The 19,308-nt window shown below is 47.4% G+C and overlaps 1 protein-coding gene across 2 annotated transcripts in view; it reads left to right on the top strand.

The window, feature by feature from the left end:
- The window catches only part of CSRNP2 (cysteine and serine rich nuclear protein 2), a 40,074-nt gene that overhangs the window by 7,732 nt on the left and 13,034 nt on the right, over nucleotides 1-19,308 (top strand). The window contains exons 1-3 of one of the 2 annotated variants that reach the window (XM_083599287.1): nucleotides 14,058-14,175; nucleotides 15,562-15,810; nucleotides 17,581-17,840. In XM_083599287.1, coding sequence (XP_083455413.1) covers nucleotides 15,660-15,810; nucleotides 17,581-17,840 — 411 coding nt within the window. In that variant the 5' untranslated portion in view covers nucleotides 14,058-14,175; nucleotides 15,562-15,659. Of the gene's footprint in view, nucleotides 1-14,057; nucleotides 14,176-15,561; nucleotides 15,811-17,580; nucleotides 17,841-19,308 lie in introns of those variants that run through there. The other variant, XM_083599286.1, reaches the window with a different exon arrangement.

The raw sequence follows: 19,308 nt of genomic DNA, 5'->3' as shown, positions 1-19,308 counted from the left end.
TGTCAGCGTTTGCTGGAGTTGCTCTTCCAGTGAAATTAAGGTCATGGCAGGAAGCTTGCACTTTCCTGTCTCTGTTTCAGGTTGCCTGCAAACTCGGGAAGACAATACAGCATTGCATTACATGGAGAACGGCCTGTGTGCGAGCACTCTGCATCGGCTTTGTTCACATATGCTTCCTTCCAAAAGGAGCTTCCTTTTAAAAACCGAATACTGGCATTAGGAAAAGAAATTGCAATATGCCAATCACAAGACTATATCTAGAGAGTCTCCTGTCTTATATCCCCAGCTTAGAAGGAGGATTTTAGACCGGGAGTTATTTTAAAATGGAGATCATCTTATCTTGACAAAATGACTTTTAAAATACGTCTCGGAGTTTGCAGAATGATAATCACTGTAATGGAAGCCTTGACATTGCCAACTACAGCTCATGAAACCTTCCTTAAAGGGAAGGGAAGGAGGAAACAGTCAACCCCTTACCCATAATAATAATAAAGTGTTTTTAAAGGTTGGTGGAGATATACACGGGACTTGCCTCTTGTGTGTTAGGCAGACTTCCCCCTTCCCCTCCTCGGTTTCAAAGTTAACTATCTTCAGATTTGCTCCTGCGTGTGTGTGTGTGTGTGTGTTTGCTAACAGTACTTGGGGCCAAACCATGATTAGAAGCAGGTTTGCATAGTGCTTTTAACCATAGTTCCAAAACTGTGAAAGGGAGGGGAGCACTGGCGGTGTGGGTGAACCTGAGCAGGGCTGCTTCTTTTTCTTTCCATCATAGCTTAGAGGCTGGACAGAGTTGCATCTGTGCCAGGCCTCAATAGGTGACAAGCCCTGTGCAATCCAGTTCTGAACTGGGACCAATTCAGCCAGCTATGGAAGGCTTTGAATATGGCGCAGCCTTGTTATTTTGGGGCGTGCTTTCTGGAAGACCACACCTTTTCATTTTGACTTCTTTGCTTTTGCAGTCTGGCATTACACATCAGGATGGCTATTAAAGCTTGTATTTCTGGGAAGTTAAGCAGTGACGATTTCGCAGATGTTCTAAGATGGGAATGGGAGATGTTCTGGGAATGGGAGAGAACTGATAAGAAAATGGAGAAAGTAGCAAGATGTTGCCAGGAACACTTGCAGCTGGAATGAGTTTCCTCTAAGGATGAGGGTTTGAAACCTGAATTGCAACCAATTACTAAGGGGGATTGTTGAGTGCTTCCTGCAGGCATAGGAAACTTCTTCATATTGAGTCAGGCCGTTAATCCAGCTAGCTCAGTATTGTCTACCGTCGCAAGCAATGGCTCTCCAGGGTTACAGCGCAAGGGCCTCTTCCCAGCCCTACCTTGAGATGCCAAGGATCAAGAGATCTTCTGCATAGAAAGCAGATGCTCTACCATGAATATATGTGATTGGGAAGACTAGCAATTGTTTTGAATCCAGCCTAAAATGCTGCCAAACCCTGTAGTTCACATGCTGAAAGTGCTGAGGCTACATTGGTTTCCTCTGGTTGTATGCTGGGGCAGTCCAGAAGACCTATTGGCGATTGGCTTGATATTGGCCCTGGCAATGTGTAGTCTCTGCAAATTGGCGCTTTCTGTTATGCGATGCTTTCCCATTCTTCCGCCATAGTATTGAAACCAGCAGCTGATGAAACTGCTAAACAGACACATGTTTCAACAAGGCAGAGGGGATGTTTGAGCTGTGTGTGAAGTATAACTGGGGTGGGGGGCAGTGATGGAGATGGGGAGTTCGGGTTGGTAGCAGAGTAAAGCTTGACAGCCTGTTTTATGGAAGGAAGAGAGCGAGGTAGCCTTGCACGTAGAGAATAGTGTTCAAGTTGCAAAGTCTGGCGTGGGAGAAAGGTGCAAAGCGAAAAGTACATTCTGTGGAGCAGAGTGTGTGTAGGGCAGGGATGGGGATCCTGTGGATCTCTTGGATGTTCCTGGTCTAGAACTCCTGTCATCGTTGGCCAGGCTAGCTGCAGCTGATGACGGGAGTTGGAGTCCAGCCACACTGAGAACACCACAGGTTCCTTAATCCTGATGTACGGGAATAAAAGGAGGTAGGAGACTCTTGAATGTAATCACAAAGAGTCATTGAGCTGTTAAAGTACCAAGGTAGACTTAGGAAAGAGTAAAGAGCGCTGAACCGAAAAGACACACACGCGCGCGCACACACATGCACACACACACACACCCTTTCCGGCAATTGATTGTGAAGGATGAAATCTGTGTACTACTTTCAAAAGTACAGAACAGCGTCAATTGAAATAAAAACGACCACAAACTTGAGGACTCTTTTGTGGTGGAGGTCAGAGAGCAGCAATCCCCCTCGCCGCTGCCACGTAAGCATGGTCTACGAGGAAAAACAGCCCTTGCAGGCACTGAGTCATTTTCAATACACATAAATTTATCCCTGAAGTAATCTGAGATTGACTTTCTCTTGACTGTCCTGGCTCCTTTACCATGGCAGAGGTGTTCAGTAGCATCTGCGCCTGGAGAACAGGATCTCTTGCTTCTCTGGGTGAAATATGTGTCCTAGGGCAGCGGTGCAGATGGGAGCTGTAGTTCAAAACCAGATTGGCAAAGGCGGCGCTAGAGGGTGTAAAAGCAGCTCACTGCTCCCTCCCAGTAACACCACATTGTGTCCAAGCTTGTGCCAGTTCCTGTCTTCAGATGGGGGTTGGGGGTCAGTAATTAAAAGGCTGCAAGTATAGGAGTATTGGCCTCCCACCCCCCACTTCTCTTTCTCTCCCCCTTTTGACTGTAGTCAGTGGTTTAAGCTCCTTGTTTGACTGCCTCAATTATGTGATAGGGCTACTCCTACATGCATTTCTCTGCCAGCACTTTGCCAGTGGTCCTTAACTGCTTGAATCTCTTTCTTGTTTGCTGCGTTGTGTGTGAGATGCCACCCGGGTTGGAAGTCTGTCCACTCGCATACCATTGCAAGAGAAGTTATGAGGTGGGGGGAGGATCACAAAGTTTCTTGCATGTTTTGCTTAATGCTATATCAGTCACTTTGTGCAGAGAATTCAGTTAATAAATCTATACGTAAATTAATTTGGGGCTGGCGAGAAGTTTGCCGCCCATCAAGCATGCAAGTTGTAGCATAGTGGTGCTTTTTTCCACACAGCTCATTTGCAGAGGGTTGGAGAAGAAGGTAGATGACTAAGCAAGGTGACTTTTTAGCCCCCCCCCCCCTCATTTTTTTTCATTCTGATTTTCAGGGCTGCTTCTCACGTGTTGGATCATCATTTTATTTCTGTAACCTGATGATTTGCTGCTGAATTTGTGAGCTAACAAGGTTATGTCAGTTGTATCTGTGTAGTTAGTTCTGTGAGGACCCACTTGCTTGCGCATGCCAGTCATCACCAGTGCCTGAGAGGAAGGATCATGACACTCTGGCTGCAGTGTTTCTGCGCTGGCTGTTCCGTGCAAGCATTCTGCCTTCATTTTTAAAATATAGCTTCAAAAATTTCCATGGAGCAACAGCAAAACTAATGCCACATTTGCTGGCAAGGGTGAGTTCAGCCATAGTAGACTGGTGACTGGGAGTGGCCGCCGGGACCACATAACACCAGTTCTGAGAGATCTGCATTGGCTCCCAGTGCATTTCCGAGCACAATTCAAAGTGTTGGTGCTGACCTTTAAAGCTCTAAATGGCCTCGGTCCTGTATACCTGAAGGAGCATCTCCACCCCCATCGTTCAGCCCGGACACTGAGATCCAGCGCCGAGGGCCTTCTGGCGGTTCCCTCATTGTGAGAAGTGAGGTTACAGGGAACCAGACAGAGGGCCTTCTCGGTAGTGGCGCCCGCCCTGTGGAACACCCTTCCATCAGATGTCAAAGAGATAAACAACTACCTGACATTCAGAAGACATCTGAAGGCAGCCCTGTTCAGGGAAGTTTTTAATATTCAATGCTGTATTGTTTTTAACACTTGATTGGGAGCCGCCCAGAGTGGCTGGGGAAACTCAGCCAGATGGGCAGGGTATAAATAATAAATTAGTAGTAGTAGTAGTAGTAGTACAAGTGTGCTAAGTGGCACACAGCAGAGTGGAAATAGTGTATGAACTGGATACCTTTTCTCAGCATGCTTGCAAAGTGCAGGGGCCCACATGTGCTGCCAGGATTTCTTGTAAACAAAGGGAACCTTCTCAGGTGCCCAATAGCAAATAGTTCCATTGAGGTAGACCAGTTGACACATGTGTTGCTCAGCCCAGACTGTTTCAGTTTACACATAACTCCTGCTGGTAGGAAATCCTTGAGGGTGATGTAAACCTGCATTCTGGCAGCTCTCCACCCACATCACTAATGAATTGACATAAGGACTACTAATGTGGCAAAGGTGAGTTGCAGCAGCGTGTGCCTGCTGCATTCTGTTCTGCCCTAAAACGCACGTGCAGAGCCAATGATGTGAGTTTTATTGGAATAGCAGTAACCAAAGCCAGTAAAAAAAAAATTTTTTTAATGCTAGACCAATTTTAAAGTGGTTTGTTAATGAAAGAAGGCAAGGGATGTCTCATCTGTCCTGTTCACAAATTTGTTTGAGTCCATAGATTTTCCTGTGTGAATGAGTTTCGTAGTCCAGAAGGTGGAGGAAGGGGTGTTTAAAAAACTTACCCAGGCTGACCAGTGTTAGAAACTCAGATACCTAATCTAAACCTGAGCAACTTGTACCATCAGGAGGCTCTTCATAATTTTTATAAGTCAAAATTCCCTTTCTCGCAGTTAGAAGCCATTAGCTTGGGTCCTACCTGTGGTAGCAACAGAAAACAATTTTTCTCCTTTGTCTGTGTGTCAACCCTTCAAATATTTGAAGGCTGCTATTGCACTGTCTCTTATTTGTCTAATAATATGCAGATCCTTCCACTTCATTACGTATATGGCCTCCAGGTACTCCCTCCTCAAATCATTTCTTTTACCTTTCTCTGGACATGTCCCAGTGCTACATAAACGATCATGATTCATTTATATAGTTATCCCAGATATACAAGAAGGCCTTCTGTAGCCAATGGTGACCATATAACCCTGTCAAACCCTTAGTCTTGTGGGTCTAATGGATGAATGAGACTGGCTTTCCTGTACGTAGCTCTGCCTTGAATGGGAAAGGTGGACAACCTGCGTTCCCTATAGACCTGGAGGGAGAGCAAGCAGGCTAGAAAGTTCCTTTCAGGTTGAACGCAATCGGTTGGGTTGGCTTGGCATTGTCTTTTGAAGTTGCCTTCCCCTCTCTGACCCCTGCTTCTCAAATTCCTCCCTACTCCCTAAACAAATTAACTTCCCTGGTAGATTCTTTCTCTCCCCCACCCCCAACTCCCATATCTCATTCTTGTTGCCTCCTTTGTGCCTGACCCGCTGATGTGTTTCACCAGAGGACTCCCACAGTTCACTTCTGTCCTTTCCATCAGCGCTTCCCCCCTGCCCCTGCAACACCGCAGGGTTACCCTCAACATGTTTGGAATTCCTTGTCATAATGAGAAGCAGCTGATTCTCCTCCTGCCCATTGAAACATTTCTCCCTTATGTGCAGACCCTTGCAGGATTCATGTTGCTGCACTCTGGGTGGTTCAGGGGGGGAAGATCATTCAGGTGAGGCTCCTGGCATCCCTAACGTTTGGTAGCTCTTCTGAGTTCTACCGTCAGTCTTCGCGAGGTGCTCAAGACTTTTCTCTGTGTGTGCTCATCACAAAATAGAATGGCAAACAGCAATAGTCAGGGTAGTTCTTGACATCCTAATGGCCTAGTTTGCACATCATTGTAAGCCACAGTATGGCTTACCACGACCACGCAAACATGTTCACACCTGCATTGCTCCTCCTTGGGCTTCTCAGGTTAGCAGCTAAGCCAAGCTTTGGCTGAGCCTGTCACCCAAACCTGGAATCATGGTTAAGGTCCCTCTTCCTTAACCACAACCCGTAGCCATAGGACAAACCTTGGTCATGGACAAGGAGGGGAGACCTTAACCATGAACCTGGGTTCAGGTGATATTCTGAAACTTTGCTTAGCTGCTGCACCACACTGACCTGAGTGGCTGGGGAGGCCTGGCCAGATTGGCAGGGTACAGTGGTACCTCAGGTTAAGTACTTAATTTGTTCCGGAGGTCCATTCTTAACCTGAAACTGTTCTTAACCTGAAGCATCACTTTAGCTAATGGGGCCTCCTGCCACCGCCGTGCCGCCAGAGCACGATTTCTGTTCTCATCCTGAAGCAAAGTTCTTAACCTGAAGCACTATTTCTGGGTTAGCGGAGTCTATAACCTGAAGCGTATGTAACCCAAGGTACCACTGTATAAGTAATAAATTATTATTATTATTATTTATTACCTAAAAATCTCAAGGAGGATCAGATCATCTGTGATCTCCTCCTTGGGAACCAAAGCATTTGGTTTCTAAGCCATGGTTTGACTTGGCATGTCTAGTGAATGTGGATAATCTCAAAGAGCTTGGCAGAAAAACTTTCCTTTGCAGGGTACGTTGCAGTAGAATCAGTGCTATTTTTCTAGAAAAAGAGGTGCTGGACCTCACCATGAACTTCTCCCTTGTTCTCTTTGAATAGCAATGGTGCCCACCTGAGACCTGCTGAGCTCCATTGAGTTCTGGCTGAAAAATTGCCCTGCATGTAATACAGTCTTCCGTGGAAGGTGGGGACCCTTATCCACTGACCATAATTAGATGTTTCTGAGCAGAACCAACCCAGAAACCAGAGGCAGCCTTCTCACATTTTGGGTTACTTAAAACTTAATTGTGGGAATCAGTAAGATGGATTCACATCAACTTCCCTAAAGGATATTTAAGGAAAACTAGATTCACCTGCTGAGTAAAAAGGTAAAGGGACCCCTGACCATTAGGTCCAGTCGTGCCCAGCTCTGGGCTTGCGGCGCTCATCTCGCTTTACTGGCCGAGAGAGCCAGCATACAGCTTCCGGGTCATGTGGCCAGCATGACCAAGCCACTTCTGGCGAACCACGGAAGCGCACGGAAACGCCGTTTACCTTCCCACCGGAATGGTACCTAGTCATCTACTTGCACTTTGACATGCTTTTGAACTGCTAGGTTGGCAAGAGCAGGGACCGAGCAACAGGAGCTCACCCCGTTGCAGGGATTCGAACTGCCGACCTTCTGATCGGCAAGCCCTAGGCTCTGTGGTTTAACCTACAGTGCCACCCGCGTCCCTCACCTGCTGAGTAGAAAAGGTGGTTCTACAAGATCGTTACTCCAAAGCAGTCATTCTGAAACTCTGCCATAAGAACGTCAGAGCCCTGCTGGATCAGGCCAAAGGCCCACATAATCCTACATCTTGTTCTCCCAGTGGCCAGCCAGGTGCCTATGGGAAGTCTGAAAGCATCAGCACTTTCCCCATTTGTGATCCCCAGCTACTGGTACTTGGATACAGTGGTAGTAGAGCCATTGTGCCGAGTAGCCATTGGCAAGTCTTAACCTCCATGAATTGGTTCAATCCTGTGACATGCTGTTGCCTATTGGGCTCGTCCGCCACAATGGTCCCTCCAAGCCATGAAAGAAATCGACAGCAACTTGCTCCCTGCGCTTAACAAATCTGTTGAGAAATCTTAAAAGGCACAGATGTATCATCACTGTGTTCCAAATTGCTTTCCTACCGGCTATAATGAATTTTACGTACCGAACTATAATGAGTTTTACGTACCGAAAGAAGGTTGCCCACAGAGGGAGAAGGAGAAAGTTGAGTGTGACAGTTCTTGTCTCAATTTTTTTCATTTAATAAGATCTCTCATTATTCAGGCTGGGCACTCAATTAGCTAAGTAGCTTCCTTGAAGCATGCAAGTGCTATCTGTGCGCTGTCTCCCTTCCCACTTGTTAATTGCTTGAGTGATGGGATGGGGAAGATATCTGGGAGAAGGGAGAGCAAACCCCGTGTGAGAAGGGGAGACAGGCAAGTGGTGCCAGAACTGTATGGGGAAAGGGCATCCTGTGACGTGTGGCATAGAAGAGGCAGAGACCGCCTCTCCTGGTGTGCCCCGCGGAGGACCTTAAGGTCCATAAATAGCAACACTCTAGAGGTCCCGGGCCCTAAGGAAGTCAGATTAGCCTCAACCAGGGCCAGGGCCTTTTCAACACTGGCTCCGGCCTGGTGGAACGCTCTGTCTCATGAGACCAGGGCCCTGTGGGATCTGATTTCTTTCCGCAGGGCCTGCAAGACAGAGCTATTCCACCTGGCCTTTGGTTTGGACTCAGTCTGACCCTTATGTTTCCCTCCCTTTATGTGATCTATAGGCTACTTTTAAAATGAGGCTGCATTTTAAATTGTATTTTAACCTGTATTTTAAATTGGGTCCCCCCCCCTCCCTATTATGTTTTTACTGTAATTTTTACTGGTGTTAGCCGCCCTGAGCCCGGGGAGGGTGGGGTATAAATAAAATTTATTATTACAGTGGTACCTCAGGTTACATACGCTTCAGGTTACAGACTCTGCTAACCCAGAAATAGTGCTTCAGGTTAAGAACTTTGTTTCAGGATGAGAACAGAAATCGTGCGGCAGCAGCAGGAGGCCCCATTAGCTAAAGTGGTGCTTCAGGTTAAGAACAGTTTCAGGTTAAGAACGGACCTCCGGAACGAATTAAGTACTTAACCCAAGGTACCACTGTATTGTTATTATTAAAGTTCTTCTGGCAGTCACATGTGCCGCTTCTGAACCAAGACCCTATTTCAGGGGAAGTTGCAGTGTTGTTCTCCCCCCAGCTCACCCCAAAGGCACCATCTTTATAGCACCCTTGTGTTGCGTGTGCCAAGGCAGAAATGTGCAGAAACACACCAGCTCCGTGGCGTCTGGCCTAGCTCAGGAAAAGTAGGCGGGTCCAGAAGCCCTTTCCCTCACCTGTAGCTTTGCATCCAGCACCCAAGGCAACCAGTAAACACCTTGGGATTTGGCTCAGCTGCTGCGGAGGCACTTGCATGCAGAGCCAGTTCCTCCCAAAACTGAACGCTGCCTCAGTTCTTTCGCATATAAAACTAGGGTTGGGTGTCCAGCCCAAGGGTGGGTACCGCATTGGCGGGTAGTGAGTTGGTGGCTTGCAAAGTGGAACTGTGTGCTTGACTTTTCACTCCCTGTGCCTCAGCTGATTTGGATCGGTCTGTGTCCTTTGGCAGAAGCCAAGCAGCCATGCTTCATCCTGCCTTTTGGAAAACATTTTTGAGGTGCAGGGGGCGAGGCCCCAGGAATGCTCCCAGGTGGGGTGTGGGGCACACTGCGCAAGTGAATAGGATGGCTGCTCGCGTTTTGTTAGCAGCATGAAGAACTCTCTCTTCTTTTTTGCTCCCGGAGAAGCTGAGCCGCGCAGTCAGGATCTTCTTGCTGCCGTCTGCCACAGCTGGCTGGCATGTTTCTTTCAAGCCCATTTGTTCAGCTTTGTTGCCATGGGAACGGTTGCTAGGACATTGATGGGAACAGACAAGTGCAAGGAAGAAGCGGACTGGGCTGGGCAGGGCTGGGTGGTGGTGGGCTTGCATCAACCAGCAGAAGCAGAGGCCTATTCTGGGGGAGGGGCAACCGCAAGAGAGAATTCAGGGTTGTTTCCCCCTCCCTCCAACAAACTTTAACATAGAGGCTTCCTGGTTCTTGTGTTCTATTTTAGGAAAGCGGGGTTTGCGGGGAGAGGTGTTGAGTGGCACTTTCTCAGCTGTGACTTCAGAGGATGCAGTTTCAGCTTTTGGCAAGGCTTTTATTGTGTTCCCTTTGTCTTTGGGCCTTCTTTCCCATCAGATTCCGGCTGTGAAGGTTGAGAAACCTCTCCGACACTTACTACCGCCTTTTATTATTACAGAGAACGGTTAAAAATCCGCCCATCACCCACCCTTCGTGCTTCCCGTCAACATGTGCGCCTGTCTTTTTAAAAGGGCAGAGTCTTTCTTTCATGCTTCTCCTCGGCCCTGCCTCTAGCTTTTGCATTTCGTGGGGAGAAAAGGCGGTTTAAAAAAATGTTATTTCTCTCTTAGAAATGCAGGGCGCAACAGCAAACGACGGGCCTGTGTTCATGGAGATCTTCTGTCTCCTAGTGGAGTAAAGGTCATTGTTTTATAATGAATGTCTTGTTGCATGAAAGTGGAGATAGGAAAAAGAATTGTCAGCATGATTTGAGCTTCCTCCCTCCCTTATTTCTCTATACAAGTTTTTCCCCCTCTTTTAAATGGTGTAAAAGTACTGGGCATTTGGGTATTGGGGTGCTAAGCTGCTGTAGAGTGTGTTCTGTTAAGATTTTGTCTCTTTTGCTCTGTGCATGCATGCCATCCAGCCTGAGTCTTTCAAATGACACAGACCAAATGGATGGCCAAACTCGGCCCTCCAGATGTTTTGGGACTACAATTCCCATCATCCCTGAGCTAACGGTCCTGTTAGCTAGTGATGATGGGAGTTGTAGTCCCAAAACATCTGGAAGTTGAAGTTTGGCCATGCCTGGACTAAATGGTTCAGTTGGTTTTGGGGGAATGTGAGGAAGATGTTCTGAAACATTGGGGGGGGGACTAAAAATTGGAGGTAAAATACAGTGTGTGCATGTGTGTTTTGAGATGGCAATGGGCAGGGGAGTAACACATGGAGAGCCAGTGTGGTGTAGTGGTTTAAGTTCTGGACTAGGACCTGGGAGACCCGGGTTCAAATCCCTGCTCCACGATGAAGCTCACTGGATGACTTGAGTCAGTCACTGCCTACCTCACTGGGTTGTTGGGGGGATTATATGTGGAGGACCATGTATGCTGCCTTGAGCTCCTAGAAGAAAAATACATAAATAAGGCACTACAGTTACTGAGTTTATTTGAGACTTCTTCTACTTTGTCCTTCAGCTATGAAGTGCAGTGACATCTCTCCTTTCTCTTGTCTCCCTCTCCTGCCACAGAAATTGGGATTTGTTTTGGTGGTAGTTTAGCTAAGGCAGGGGTGTGGAGCCTTTGGTGCTCCAGACATTGCTGAACTGCAGTTCCCATCATCCCTGGCCATTGGCCATGCTAGCTGGGGCTGATGGGAGTTGGAGTCCAGCAGTGTCTGATGGGTGGGGCACAGTTTCCTTATCCCTGAGCTAAGGTGATGGAGATTAGACTTTGTCCTGGGTTCTGCCGCTTAGATTTTTAGCAAAGGAGCTTCTACAGGAAGGCAGAGCAGTTTGCCCCTAATTAATTGATTTTTCTTCTGGCTTTCAAACAGGCCCTCTGCCAACTGACAACCACAAGCTAACCTCCAAGAGAGGCACTCATCAGTACCAGCTATTGGCTGTTACCCTGTCAAGAGCAGCCTTGGTGTAAAGGATGAGATGCTTTGGAAAAAAGAGAGCCACCTGGCATCCCCCTTCCTCCCCCTCTCTGTAATGTAACCCAGATGCTCTCCTAGCTCAAAGGCTGCCTGAGTGTTGGTCTAATAGGTCTCATTGTCTTTTGCCTCTGGCTGCTGCTAGCTTCCTCCTACTGGGAAAAGGCATTGCATGGCCTACAGAGGGGACCCCCCCCCCATCACGTTTCTGCATAAAGCTATGCTATCTGGCAAAATCCAGGATGCAGAGAAAATAATGGCAGTGCTTCATGTTTTTTAAATAGAGCCTAATGCTAAATCAGGACTTGCAGAGCATGTTTGTAGCGCACAAAGCCTGCTCCCATCCCCGTAACAGTAATGTTTGCGTCTGCATGGTTTTAGGCCATACCTCAATGCAGGGACAGGAGCTCTGGTAGCATTTGGGGGCTGCCTGGCCTGCCCCCCTTTCTTTTTTTGGTTGCAAAGCAAGCAGCTTTTGTGATGGGTAAGGGGACAGACCTGTGTAGGAGGGCACAAGTCTAGCAGCTCCCTGTAATAAGGAGAGTTTGTTCCACTCCCCTCTCTAGTAAGCCATTCAGGGCTTAAACCACAAAGGACAAGAGTGGAAGAGTTAAGCTTCTAATATCTGTCTAAAAGGGGACCTTGGAGTGTGTGCATGACTCTGCCACTGGGGAGACTGTATTCTGTCCTTTTCTGCCTTATTTATTTGTTTCTAATTCACAAATAGGATAGAATCTGAGGTGCTGTTTGTATACCTAGAAAGCCCTTGGGATGTTCAATGAAACAAAAAAAAAACCAAAAAAAAACCAAGGTGGAGAGAAAATTGGAAAGTCACCTAAAATTCCAGCAAGAGCTTGCCCCTCTTTGGATATGTGCTCAGTATCGGAGAAGGTTGGGCTTAAATATTGGAAAGAGCTTGGCATCAGCAAGGAATATATAAAATATATATATAAAATATATAAAATATATAAAAGGATGTCACATAGAGGAGGGAGAAAGGTTGTTTTCTGCTGCTCCAGAGAAGCGGACACGGAGCAATGGTTCCAAACTACAAGAAAGAAGATTCCACCTAAACATTAGGAAGAACTTCCTGACAGTAAGAGCTGTTCGACAGTGGAACTTGCTGCCAAGGAGTGTGGTGGAGTCTCCTTCTTTGGAGGTCTTTAAGCAGAGGCTTGACAACCATATGTCAGGAGTGCTCTGATGGTGTTTCCTGCTTGGCAGGGGGTTGGACTCGATGGCCCTTGTGGTCTCTTCCAACTCTATGATTCTATGATTCTATGATTCTATGAATATCAATTCCCTGTATTGACAAAGTCCATTGCACCCGTCTGTATTTCCTGCATACGACAGTGGGTACATTTTAGCTCAAACTGTATGCGACCACTTTGTCTTCTATGAGTAGTTAGTTTGAGGGGTTTTCTTTGTGGGATCCGAGACCTCGTGGTTTTTGTGTGTGCTTTAAATAGAGTTGTGCTTGATTGTGCAAGGGCAACCACACAAGCAAATTGTGTATGGCAGAGGGGAAGGTAATAGCAGAGATTGCATCTGCTTTGTGCTGCAAGTCTGACCAAAAACAGGGAGTGCTTTTGTTGGGGTTATGTTAGGGTTTCTTGGGTATTCACATTTCATTCTCAGGTAAGAATCATCAACCCCTGGCACAACATCTGGCACAGCTTCCCGGAAAGTCAAGAAGGAGGTACCACTTCTGTCTCAAAATGTTCCCCAAGGGTGAACACGTTCACCACAAGAGTGGAAAGTGTTGAGGCTGCATACTACTTCGCTAATGTGGAGCCCCTTTTGGCTTTCTGAAGACTGAACTTTTTATTTTCCTCCCTTGTTACATAGGTAGGGCAAAGGATGGTCCTTAGGACAATTGCTGGGTCATGATTTCCCATACTAAACACCTTTGCCACCACCCTGCTGGCATTTACTGAACAGCAGCCATGCTCTTGCATGTGCCAGGTCTCCTCTTACCTTCTGGTCTTCCATCCAATGCGTGGTCTTGTGTGTCTCTGCTGGAGGGATGCAGGCATGTGTTTCACATCCATCTGCCCTTCCGTCAATAACATGTGATGGCAGAATTTTCTATTGTGTTTTTGTTGTTGTCATTGTCTGTGGCTTCCACACCGCTGTGAGATCAGCAAGACTATTGGCTGACTCTTCCTAGAGTACTGTGGGTAGCAACAGGGGGTGGGGTGGGGGAGGGATAAGAAGATATTGGCATAGGAGCTGCATTGAGTCGGAGAGCCATGGCCCGCAGAACTGGGTCATCAGGTCTGCTGTGTTCGCTTACACCCTGTAGTGCAAGTCAGTGTTCCTTCCAAAAGGCTTAACCTAGTCTTTTGCTATTGGAGATTATGATCTGACTGCCTTGGGGCAGGATTATCCCATCCCTGCCAAATGCTGGGCTCCTGATGCACCTTCGTCTGGACTCTGGAACATCTGTTGCTGGCCCCGATTTGAGGCAGATCCCAGATGACACCAAAATGGATCTGACCTAAGGTCATGCATTTTTGTAGTTACTCAGTGATGACATTAAAAAGATATTCATGCAGATATTTATATTGTGTAATAGCCAAGTATCTTTCCTCTGTGAATAATTGGCATAAACAAATGTATTCCTGCGTGCATTGTGTGGTAAAATGGTTGCAATTTCCCAATTGGCTTCTGTCGTGCTGTAAGGCTTAGTTTGCTCAAGATTCCTGTCTGCCTTCTCTCGGAATGTGAGTGCACACATGACTCTTGCTCCCTTGGTGTCTGCTAACTGCACAAAACGCAAGAGCAGATTTAACCACTCGGAGCCAGCTGCATGCATACCACACATGTCTGACTTGTAAACATGGTCAGAAATAGGAAAGCAAATGGTATCTTCAGAACTCTCGGTTGCTTCAGTCCGCCATAGAATTCCATCTCTCTGTGAGTGTGTGGTTTTTGTGTTTGCTTTTTAAAACCCATAACCAAAATAGCAAGGGTTTCATACTGACTGCTTGTAGTCCAGCTTTGTGCACCTAAGAATAGGTTGGATGCAGAGTGTCTAGAATTCTTCCCTTTCAAAAAGGAAGGGGGGGATAGTGGCAGGGGGAGCAGAACACTCAAAATTCAACACTCGATGTGTTTGAAACGTGCGCATAGTAGACGGATGTAGAAACTCGGGTGTATGCAGGCTATAAAGGTGGGGCTGGCAGAATTCTTTTGGGAGCCTCATAGGCCAGGAGCGGCTAACCTTTCTCAGGATGGGTGAAAAACACTTGAATACCTTACAAAAAGGAAGTTGTGTGTTTTGTGGCAGGATGCGTTGGGGTGAAAAGAGTAATCAGCTGGAGAGACTTTGGTCCCATTGAGTGCCCTGTCAGGCAGAGGTGGGAAAGCCTCCAAATGTTCAGCAACTCCCCAATTTCCAGCAGCTGCAGCCTGCATGACGAAGGTCAGGGATGTTGGGAATTGCAGTCCAGCAACGTCTGGGGGGGCCACAGCTTCCCCATCCCTCCTACGGAGCTCACAAAAGTAGTGCAGGTATGCAGAGAATTGTTTTCCTAGTGAGGAAGACCTGAGCCACTTAGCTTTGCCTTAACCACTCTTAACTCTGAGTTACCCCATCTCACATTCTTTTGTGCAAAAGAATGTGTTGTTGGGTATGCTTTGTGCACCAGTAAATGGCATTGTAATTTATGTTTTCTGTTGGCACCAGGCAGTAATGTATGACTGTGCATATTGATGCATGTAAAACAAGCTAACACGCACAGAAGGGAAGGGCCAGCATCCTGGACAGGCACATACCCAATCTCTCCAGAATTTATTGTGGCAAATGGGAAGGGAGCCGCCAGTACGGCAGCCTGAAGGGGCAGAGTGAGCCGCAGGTTGGTCTGCTGAAGACCTGTCCCATGCCATTCGGCTTGCGGGTGGAACTGGTGTTGGATGAAGAAGCTGCTAGAGCTGAGGCTGCAGAGTTATGTGGTTGCTTCATGCCTTCCTTCCCAGCATGCCAACTGCCTCTGGGGGCAACCAGTGGGGGTAGTAGGTAGCTTTGGGTGGGTGGTCTGCTTGAAGCAGCACAAACAGCTGAAGGGAAAGTGGACTGTGTCTGCAGCGCATACTTGGGAGCTGGTATGATGTAAGGCAGCTCTTTATAGAAGCTGTTTAGCTCAGCACAGGGAAAGTAATGGGAAACAGGAGGGGAGCAGAGCTTGAGGAATTTATGGTACTAGTATGAGTTTGTGTGCTGCGCTTTGTGAAATCTGTATGCGATTCAGTTGTGTGGTTGCTGATTCCAACCATCCCCTCCCCTCTTTGTTATGTTACCAGGTACCCGGTACACCCCACAGATTGGCCTGGAGTTGGAGATCTTCAGTTGACACTAGTCCCCTTTCTGTTCTGTGGCTCTCCATGCGAGCCAGGGACAAATGGATGCAATCGCAAGTGCCAGCCTCAAGAGGAAGTTTGATGAGGTGGACGTGGGATCGCCCATCTCCAACTCTGATGATGAGATCTCTAACAGCGACAGCGCAGACAGCTGTGACAGCGTCAATCCACCCAACTCCACCGGCTTCATACGTAAGTGGTTGGGCCCGTCATTCTTCAGAATGTGTGGCACACCCTGCCCAGGAGTTTTGTTTCAGCTTGATGGTATCTTCGGAATAATTTGCTTGCCTTTAATTTAGCACTTAGCCGTAGAAGTCTTACTTCATCAGCAGTGCCCTCATTGTTGCATCAAACTTCTACCCTGAGAAAAATGAGCATCCCAAGGTGGACCAGGAGGGTGGTGGGTTTGAAGCTCTGAGCAACTACTTCTCCTTTGAAAACCTTTTCAAAAGCAGCACCCTTCCTGTGCCTTTGGCCTGTGGCTAGTCATCGTTCCTAAACTCCCATCAGCTTGTTTATATAACCAAATGAAACCGACCGTCTTGCAATCGTTGGGTCTTGGGAGACTGGTGGTTTTAATAACACTTTGGAATGCATAATAGGTTTCTTGTCCCCAACATGATCCTGAGGGAGTATGTATCCAGGGTGCTGCCTGCTTATCCTGTACTGGGCCTTGCACAAATGAATTCCCTAAGGAGTTTTAAGGTACTCCAGTGTAGTTGTGCAGTCCAGAATATAGTCATTGACTTTTGCCCTCACTTTGCTCTTTTTTCATAACGTTAAGGAGAACTGTTCAGTGAGCACACAGTCTTGTACACCAGAACTTAAGTCTCTGGGTTTGTCTCCACCAGGGTGGTAGATAGAGGAGTTTTGTTCAGAATTAACTGCAAATGGGAGTCAAATTCTGTCCTGCTACTCTGATAGGTTTAGATACTTTTTCTTAACTTAAGGGTTGCTGTTGTCTGGTGTATTTGTGGGGAGGCGTATTTTTAGAGGCGGTTTGCTTCAAGGGAGGAGTCAGAGTTTTAAGGGATGGTTCAGGAGACAAGAATTGGGGGTTGGCAACCATGGGGGGCAAGGGAGAGAGAACTTCTGAGTAAAGGAATTCTACGCTGACTTCCTCTGCATTTACTTGTCTGAAAGGTGCTTTTATAAAAGAATGCTAAGATGGGGAAACACCCTCTCACACTTGTTTATTGTAACTTGCTCGTTTATTTAACTAAACTGTGCTATTGCAGTACAGCGGCTTCGGGGGACCCATGGCTTCCTTCCATGGAAGCTTATCAGGGATTTCTCAGCGAGATGACCCCAGGATGACAGCTTCTACACCACCGCTGACATTCCTCTGCAATGCACAGCCACGGTAGACTGAGTATGCTGCAGATTGCACACTTGATCTAGTCCAGTGGGCCTGACCAGTGCCCTTCATGGTCTGTGTGCATGACAGTCTTCCCCAATCTGGTGCCCTCCAGATGTTGCTGAAATACAGTTCCCATCAGCCCTGGGGCTGGTGATGATTGTAGGAAACATCTGGAGAGCACCAGGTTTGGGAACAGGCACAGATCTATAGTGCCCAGGGATTCCATCATGTTTTGAAAGCTGCTGTGGTAAATTGAAATACTTTATTGTCACTTGTACAACTTGTATACAGTGAGATTACACGAGCACCCCCCACTCAGCTCTCTTAGTCTTAATTCCCCACGTTTACTGATGCACACCCACCAAACCCGAAAGTAAGTTGCCCTGTTGTTATCTTTTCATTCAGCAGCCTAACAGCGCACGGATAGAAGCTGTTCTTTACCCTGTTGGTGCGACTAATTATGCTTCTATATCTTCTGCCTGAGGGTAAAGTGCCTATTATGTGAATGATAGGCCAGTTGGGACTTTGGGAACCCTGATGACAAGGGAGCAAAGGTATACTCGTCACTTGCTGTATCCGTACCCTTCTTTCTCTCCTCCCAGCAACTTCCATCCTGAAAAGGCAGAAACAGTTGCGCAGGAAGAATGTGCGCTTCGACCAGGTGACGGTGTACTATTTTGCAAGGCGCCAGGGATTTACCAGCGTGCCCAGCCAAGGGGGCAGCTCCTTGGGCATGGCGCAGCGCCACAACTCCGTCCGCAGGTACACCCTTGGTGAATTTGCCCAGGAGCAAGAAGTGAACCACCGGGAGATTCTCAGAGAGCACCTTAAGGAGGAGAAGCTCCACGCCAAGAAAATGAAGGTACTTTTTTGTGGCCATAAGCATCTCTCCCACTGGCTTGCAGAAGGTTTTAGCGTGTGGCTATAACTCCATGTAGATTTCAGCACATATAATGGGGGCCATTAGCACAGCAGCCGTGGGAAATTCGCTTTGTGTGCCCATATCTGTTCATGCAGTCTGTAACATTAGCTGTATTAACCTGTAGGACCCATCTCTAAGAAGCATTAAAGACCAAGTGGCCCCTTACGCCCCTTGGCGCATTTGCAGATCTGCTACTGTTCTGCGTCAGAAAAAGATAAAGAAATCTGCTTCTCTGGTTATTTTTTATTTGCCTGATTCTGCTAATCCATGCTAGCTCTGTTCCCCAAACTAAATTCCGTGCCCGTCCATCCCCCGTAGATATACACAGGCCCTCCACACGATGTTGGGACACAGCTAGGTGCAGTTGCTAATGCAAAAATGGGAGCATATGAGGCTTTTCCCCCAGGGGAAAAGAGCCTCAGCTTGCCAAGAGCTTTCCCAACAAGGGCGTGTGGAGAGAGGGTCATTTTAGCAGAAAGTTGCTTGCCAGTGAAAGAAGTGGAGGGATTCCCCAGCTTCTTGTGAATGCGGCATCAGGGCAGCACAGCCAGGAGGGGTCTGTGAGTGACTCCAGCCAATTCTCCCCTAGTGACCTGGCACCAGCTTTTGCACAGCCCCTTCTGCTTTCTGTCAAGCTGATTCATGAGGAGGCTGAGGAGCTGCGGTGAAAGATTCTGGGTCTTGGCCTTGCCCCCTGGAAGCAAGCGCCTTGTTCCAGCCTTCTCCATATCATGCCTCCTGGCTGTCTGGCCTGTGTGTCCCTGGGGTTGCCTAGCAACTGGGTTTCCCTTACCAGACTGGATGCTTCTGTCTACAAACCTAGAATTTCCAATCAGTCTCTGGCTGCCATGACAACCAGCTGAGCGAAAGAGACAAATACCCTTTCTTATAGTCCTTCCCCTGATTCCTTCCTTGTGCTGCGCATACTTCCAGTCATGAGGAGGTGAACCTGTTTTGGGGCTGCACTATTTCAGGGTGCAGGGGTGGGCTCTCGTGATGAAATGTTCATACTAATGCTCATTAGATTGCATTCAGCGTAGCGCTAAGGAGAATGTTCCATCATCCGCGCAAGGATTTCTCCTTGTGCATTGGAATGTTCTTCTCCTCTCCTGCCCCTGTGCGCCCCCAAAGTCTCTTCGAGGGGTTCTCTCAACCCTCCAGAGCAGATCTGGGGATGATGTACAGGGGAAAAGGAGTGTTGGGCAAGCGCTAGTATTTTGCTGAATACCAATCACTAAATTATTTTTAATTATTCTTTTTTAAAAGTATTAATAATATTTGCATGTAGAAAACACACACCTTGGGGAGACAGGGGCTAGCCTAGAACCCTTTGCCCTCGTGTGTTAGTTTTCCGTGGGTGTGGATTTACTTATTTAATTGCATTTGAGCATCTCCCCGCACCTGCAGC

This window comes from Podarcis filfolensis (assembly GCF_964270895.1).
Source record: "Podarcis filfolensis genome assembly, chromosome: 2".
NCBI lineage: Eukaryota > Metazoa > Chordata > Lepidosauria > Squamata > Lacertidae > Podarcis > Podarcis filfolensis.
This window is presented reverse-complemented; position numbering and strand designations above follow the sequence as displayed.